Source organism: Ochlerotatus camptorhynchus, unplaced genomic scaffold (assembly GCF_037179485.1).
Source record: "Ochlerotatus camptorhynchus isolate MF236.1 unplaced genomic scaffold, CSIRO-AGI_Acam_v1.1 ptg000080l, whole genome shotgun sequence".
Taxonomy (NCBI): domain Eukaryota; kingdom Metazoa; phylum Arthropoda; class Insecta; order Diptera; family Culicidae; genus Ochlerotatus; species Ochlerotatus camptorhynchus.
The window spans coordinates 2332265-2339651 of NW_027040570.1; the positions used below are offsets into that span (position 1 = coordinate 2332265).

Below are 7387 nucleotides of genomic sequence, written 5' to 3' on the forward strand. Positions count from 1 at the left end.
TACTCTTAAAATTCATGATCACTAAACAAAATGAATATGTTCTTTCGATAGCCGGCTATCGATAGATTAAATAAACAACAAATAAACAATACATACTTTTGGTTGCATCGCCAACTTGAGGTGAATCCTAACCAAATACCCTACCCAACCCTCCAACTCCGTAGCACTTATGAGGGTGTCGCTAAGTCGGTGGCCTCTCGTTAAGTAAGTACTACATCAACATTTCCTTCACTATCCCTAGTTATGGTAAAGATGGGCGTGGCCGGGAATAGCGACAGTCATGCTTCTGTTACTCTTGTTTAGATTGGAACCAATGTTTACTCCTCAGCATTATTCCTGAAAGTAGTCTAACTGAGAATTTCAGAAGAGACGTGAGTGTCGCTAGTATCCAATCTACGAAGTATATCATAACAACGCTAACGCTAACGCTAACATCTATAGGAAACTACACATAATCTGCTTTCCGTTAATTGTTCACAGAGGACAGTGCAGTGCAAAACATGTCTGGTACCTGTATATATGCATTTAGATTAACATCCGAAGTCCCTCCTTTTTTACACATTCTGCACACAAAATAGCTCAACCCTCACTGGATTTCCTGCCGAATTTTGAATGGGGTGGGGCAGAAAGTACCTTTTAAGCAGAATGTGTAAAAAAGGAGGCACTTCGGATGTTAATCAAAATGCATGTATAGAGGTACCAGACATGTTTTGCAGTGTCAGGTACTCTATTTTGTAGTCTGTGAGAGGGAAATCACAAATAGAGTGTCATCAAAATACATGGCATGTTGGGAAATTGAACTAGTGAGAGCAAACTTTCTCTGTCAAATTAGAATTTTTTGGTTCTCTGGTGACTTGTAGCACAAACGAAGTGACAGACGGAGCGGCTCGAAAACTTTGGTGACTAACCTGCTATTGCATTTTTTCAGTGTACCACATGGCAACACCACTACTACTGGATTGTACCATAGAGGTAACTCTAAGACCACTGGGTCCCGAAGAAAATCATTATTATTTTTGGCTCACTCAGTACCAGAACAACGGTCCCAAGCAGTCCCAAGCTATTTCACTCACCCCTGCATGTTCTGCATGAATCCACACACCCCTGATGTTATCTGTCAAACTTTCATAGCGAATCAAAACAAACATAGTGTAGTAATAGAATTTCAACTAGAATAGGGTACGTTAATCGTTTGCTTGGGACCAATAGCACAAACGAAGTGACAGACGACCAACTGCCGAAGAAATCCATTAAAATAATGTGGTTCACTGTAATAGAATTTTATTGGAAGCTTGTGCCATCATCCACCAGATGGGTTAGTTTTTTTGTTTTGATTTGAACAATGTTGATTTTGTGTACAATGATTCTTTGACAGTGTGCAAAGAGTGCGTATCATTTTGTCATTTTTTTATGCATTTCAGTTTTGAGTAGAGTGAAAGAGATAGAACCAAAACATTCCAGTACATTTGGTGAAAATGCTAGTTCAATCTAGTAGTAGTGTTGCCATGTGGTACAATCCAGTAGTAGTGGTGTTGCCATGTGGTACACTGAAAAATTGAAATAGCAGGTTAGTCACCAAAGTTTTCGAGCCGCTCCGTCTGTCACTTCGTTTGTGCCAATAGGCTACTAAAGTGGTGAGTCAATTTAAAATCGTTAGTTTCGTATTGATTGTTGCTACTACTAGATTGAACTAGCATTTTCACCAAATGTACTAGAATGTTTTGGTTCTATCTCTTTCACTCTACTCAAAACTGAAATGCATAAAAAAATGACAAAATGATACGCACTCTTTGCACACTGTCAAAGAATCATTGTACACAAAATCAACTTTGTTCAAATCAAAACAATAAAACTAACCCATCTGGTGGATGATGGCACAAGCTTCAAAGAAAATTCTATTACAGTGAACCACATTATTTAAATGGATTTCTTCGCCAGTTAGTCGTCTGTCACTTCGTTTGTGCTTGTAGTAAAGCAGGTGAAACTGTATGGGGAAATTTATTTTATTTATTTAATTGATCAATGAAAATGCTGAGGTTTTGACAGAACTATGCACTCAAAAATATGACAAAACTAAGAAAGATTAAAAATGAATAATTTTATGCATAAACGATGTTTATACATTGATTCGATTAAAATGTATTTCAAATGTATACTAACTCCGAATTACGGAGAGGAATTTGTTCTTTGGAATTGCTTTTGATAGGCTTGCGGACAAAAACTCCTCGGAGGTCATCGGTTTGGTTTTGCGTGGAATCTTAAGGGCCTCCCACATTAGATCCGTTTGCGTTGCGTTGACGTAAATTTGACAGTTAGACAATAGATTTAGCTGTCACTTTGCCGCAACGCGTCCGATCCGGATCTAATGTGCGTGGGCCTTTACGGTGTGTTGGTTTTTGCTAGTGAAACTCCCATGAATTCATAGAATTAGCAAGTTTCCCGGTCGTCGCTGGACTAAATAAAATAGAACGTTTCCAATGAAAAAGATGGCGATAAAAATTTCTACCAGCGATTCCACAAAACTGAATCAAATAGGGTAGAGAACTACTTCGGCCTAATCTCCCATTTTAGGCCTATCGAGCAGAAAACTGTTAAGTTTTCAAGTTAACAAGTCAATTATGCGTTTCGTATGATACTTTAGTTAATAAGCTACCGAACGAAGTCAATGAGAACGTGTGGTATGAAGGTTTGCAATCATTATTTCCAAAAACAAAAGAAGCGCTCCGACCGAATCAATTTTTAGCTTCATCAGATAGGCCGACGTGAATTCATTGGCGTTTCAATGGCAAATCAAAGTTGGCACTCGTGGAGAATAGAAGAACTATGAAAGTGATGATGGTTTCAAAATTTTCCACGGGTAGGTATACGAGTGCAATGTTAAAATGCTTTTATTTTGCAAATGGAGCATTTTATTTAAATCTGGTTGCTGCTACAGTTGTAGAAAAGCTGAAATCTATGTGTACACATGAAAATCTGAAAAGAAATTATTATTTCTATATTATATGTCTATTAAGTAGTCCTTAAGTTTTCTACTAGCGTAGCATAAACCAGGTTTAAATAAAATGCTCCATTTTCAAAATAAAAACATTTTAAGATTGCACTCGTATACCTCACCGTGTAAAATTTTGAAACCATCATCACTCTCATAGTTCTTCTATTTTCCACGAGTGCCAACTTTGATTTGCCAAATGCGTTGGGCCGAGTTTAGAATCCGTAGGCCGAATTTGGCGTCAAGAAACAGTGTTAGACGTTTGACAATATCTCAGCGATTGGTTTCTTTTTATCAAATCTTACGGTACGTATGGAAAGGTAAATAAATTTGGAAGCCATCAGTGATAATAACATTCCGTTTGGTGCTAAACTGCGCTAGATTAAGAAAGACTAAGTGCGGGTTGTGCTTAATAGGCCGGAAATGGGGTAGTTAGCCCTAATTTCTATTTTTTATGAAACGGACAAATTATGGTTACTTTTCTCGTGGTTCTAGAAGAAAAATCTCAAAATAATGTTTTATTTCAAAGTTCGAGTGGTAGTAAACGTCATTTTAACTGCTCAAATGAAGTGGTTAATTATTTTAATAATTTTGTGGTAATTTTTGATTACCGATCACCTTACAAGCTTGGTAGAAACCCCTCGATGGTTATTTTTATACGGGCACATTCATAGTTCTGCTATTCTCCACGGGGGCTAACTTTGATTCACCAATCATCCACCTCTCTTGTTTACGTTCGTTGAACAGCCTTGTGCTTATATCAGCTGATTTTGACGTTTCCTGGAAAACATGCTAAAAATTTCTGATTACGATTGATTCGCACAGAACGCCGGTTAAATTTTGCGAAAATATTGTGTAATTTGTGTAGTTTTTCCAAAGTTGGTTACAACATGAACCGAACTTCCTGGTGTTAAGTTGCAGTAAAATGTGGACCAAGATAGTTGGCTTCTCCCGAGCCATACATATTACCGATCGAATTCCGCTGCTGCTCAGGTGAGTACCTGCTATGGTCTGTTATTTGCGAGTTGGTTATTTCTTAAATCGGTCATCGATTGTTTTAGGACATCTCGGAATTGTATATCCCGTAGCTTTAACACGACCAAGTGGCTCAACACGGACGACATTGCCTACGACCAGATACCGGTGAGTCGAATCCGAAATTTCAGTATAATCGCTCACGTAGACCATGGCAAAAGCACACTGGCGGATCGTTTGTTGGAACTAACCGGGGCGATCACTAAAACGGCTGGTAACAAGCAAGTTCTGGACAGCCTCCAGGTGGAGAAGGAACGAGGTATTACCGTGAAGGCTCAAACGGCTTCGCTGGTGTATCGGTATGAAGGGGAAACCTATCTGCTGAATCTGATTGATACCCCAGGGCATGTGGATTTCGCCAATGAAGTATCCCGATCGCTAGCTGCCTGTGAAGGTGTTATTTTGCTGGTTGATGCCAACGAGGGAGTACAAGCGCAGACGGTGGCCAACTTTCACCTGGCAAAATCGAAGCAACTGGTAATCGTTCCGGTGCTGAATAAGATCGATTTGAAGAATGCCCGTCCGGATGCTGTGACGCAGGAGTTGTTTACATTGTTTGAAATCACTCCGGATCAGGTGCTGCGCATTTCGGCCAAGGTTGGTACCGGGTGCGAAGACATTTTGAAAGAGATTGTAAGGAGGCTGCCAGCACCGGATCCTCGAAGGGAGGAGAATTTCCGTGCATTGATTTTCGACAGTTGGTTCGATCGGTATCGTGGTGCGTTGAACTTGATCTCTGTGAAAGATGGAGAGATTCGGACGGGTCAGGAAATAGTTTCGTGTCACACGGGGAAGGCTTACGAAGTGAAAAGTTTGACAATGTTGCGCCCGGACGAGAGGAAGGTTGACAGGCTGGTTGCGGGACAAGTTGGTCTATTGGGTTGCAATATGAGAACTAGCAAGGAGTCCAATATTGGAGATACGTTGTACGCTAAGAAGGACAAGACGTGCGTTCCACTGCCGGGTTTTAAGCCACAACAGCCGATGGTATTTGCCGGGGTTTATCCAGCGGATCAGTCACAGCATCCGTACCTGAAGGGTGCCATTGAGAAGCTGGTACTGAATGATTCTGCCGTTACCGTTACTCCGGATGCTAGTCCAGCGCTAGGGCAAGGCTGGCGATTAGGTTTCCTAGGATTGTTGCATTTGGATGTGTTTAGCCAAAGGTTGCAGCAGGAGTACGATGCGGAACCAATTCTCACAGCACCGTCCGTGACATACAAGATCAAATTGAAGGGAGCTAAGATCATTGCTACCCATGGTGGGTCTGAGGAAATCCTTGTTAGCAATCCTGCCCTGTTTCCGGACAAGATGATGGTCGAAGAATACTACGAACCGTACGTGCTAGGGACGATTATCGCACCGACCGAGTGCACTGGTCCAATTATTGGCCTGTGTGTTGAGAGGAGAGCAGTTCAAAAGACATCTATCAATATAGACAACGACCGAATTATGACCACATACCTGATGCCATTAAATGAAATTGTACTGGATTTTCACGATCAACTGAAATCGATCAGTTCCGGTTATGCCAGTTTCGATTACGAGGATCATGGATTCGTGCCGAGTGCATTAGTGCGGATGGATATCCTGCTGAACGGTCAACTGGTGGATGAGTTGTGCACCATAGTGCACATCAGTAAGGCACAAAGCCATGCCAGGCAGTTGGTGTTGAAGCTGAAAGAGCTGATTCCCAGGCAGATGGTACAGATCGCCATTCAGGCAACGGTTGGCGGAAAAGTAGTGGCTCGGGAGACGCTGAAGGCGTACAGGAAGGATGTGACGGCAAAGCTGGTAGGTTTTCAATGGGAACCACGTGGGGGAGTGTTTGAGGAATGATGGGAACGCTTTTTTCTTTACAGTATGGCGGTGATGTGACTCGTCGAATGAAACTACTCAAGCAGCAAGCAGATGGCAAAAAGAAGATGCGTGCGATTGCTAATATCAATGTTCCTAGGGACACGTTTATCAATGTGCTGAAACGATGATGTTCGGAGGATCCGGACGGGTGAGTGCTAGAAAGTTATTTGTGAATAAGACTAAAGGTTACCCAAAAAGTTGTTTGCATGGACACAGTTGTGAAAAGCCATACAGTTCCCCTACAGCGAGGGAGGTCTAGGTGTCTTTTCTCTAAAAATTTTTAATTGAAGTTGTCATTTCAGTAGTAGAATTATTAGAATTATGCAAAGTTTTGTATTTACAAATATGGTCAACATTTCAATACTTCCCATTTTACTGATTTGCAATGCTTGTTGGTATTGGTGCATTTCGAATTTGTTTATGGTTCGAATGGGTGCGGAATCAGTATCAACGGGAAAGCATTAACTTTCACCTTAACAAGGGCGACGGAGTACCTCAGAGAAGCAAAATTTCGCTGATCCATTGCTTCGGTTAGCACAGCATCGTGAATTAGGGGTCACCTGTGTGATGAAGAGCTGGTAAATATCACGGTTGTCATGTGACAATGAGAAAACAAGTCCTCTCACCATCACGAGAGAAAACTACCTAGGGTAGAAAACTACTTCGGCCTAATCGCCCATTTTGGGTCTATCGAACAGAAAGCTTCGAACGCTTCGAATAAATCCATGATTTCAGAGTAAACAAGTCAATTGTGCGTTTGGTACTATACTTTAGTTAATAAGCTCCGGAACGAAGTCAATGAGTCAAATCAATTTTTATCTTCATCCGATAGGCCGAAGTGAATTCATTGGCGTTTCAAAGGCGTTTCAATGCGTTAGGCCGAGTTTAGAATCCGTATGCCGAGTTTGGCGTCAAGAAGCAGTGTTAGACTTTTGACAATATCTCAACGATTGGTTTCTCTTTATCAAATTTTACGGTACATACGGAAAGGTGAATAAATTTGGAAGCCATCAGTAATTATAACATTCCATTTGGTGCTAAACTGCGCTAGATTAAGAAAGATTAAGTGCGGGTTGTGCTTAATAGGCCGGAAATGGGGTATTTAACCCTATCATGAGCTATTTAAAAATGACCAAATGGTCTGCCAACAGTGAGCTCAGCTGTTCGATGGATTCTGTTTCGTGTACTAGGGATGTCCATGGGTCCCAACATCTCCCCTCTTTAATATAGAAGGTAGGGATCGAACCACTGAGACTGCCTTCGAATCCTCGAAGAGCGACGTGGTAGCTGTACCGCTGGACTGCGCTCTGGAACTCCGCCGACGTTTTCTTGGAACTGGTGGCACCGGACGAAGACGTGGTTGATGCCAACGTAGTTGTAGACGTTTCCGAACGATCGGCTGACGGTGGTGAGACCGATACACGTTCTTGTCGTCTTGATTCATCGGTAATGTACCGATGGTGTTAACTGCGTTGATGGTTCACCAAGCAAAGACTTGTTCTG

General features: G+C 41.6%; 1 protein-coding gene across 1 annotated transcript; it reads left to right on the forward strand.

Annotated features, from left to right (window-relative positions):
• Positions 1 to 3807: 3807 nt before the first annotated feature.
• On the forward strand, positions 3808 to 6061 carry waw (Translation factor waclaw). The gene is made up of 3 exons (XM_065217791.1): positions 3808 to 3982; positions 4051 to 5818; positions 5887 to 6061. The coding sequence occupies exons 1-3, from the start codon at positions 3915 to 3917 to the stop codon at positions 6010 to 6012; spliced, it is 1962 nt and encodes a 653-aa protein (XP_065073863.1). The 5' UTR covers positions 3808 to 3914; the 3' UTR covers positions 6013 to 6061.
• Positions 6062 to 7387: the final 1326 nt, after the last annotated feature.

Excerpts from the sequence above, each read along its gene's own strand:
- waw (XM_065217791.1), top strand. The coding sequence starts at position 3,915 with ATGTGGACCAAGATAGTTGGCTTCTCCCGAGCCATACATATTACCGAT. Across the intron at positions 3,983-4,050 it reads CGAATTCCGCTGCTGCTCAG|GACATCTCGGAATTGTATAT; the intron begins GTGAGTACCTGC and ends CGATTGTTTTAG. Across the intron at positions 5,819-5,886 it reads AGGATGTGACGGCAAAGCTG|TATGGCGGTGATGTGACTCG; the intron begins GTAGGTTTTCAA and ends TTTTCTTTACAG.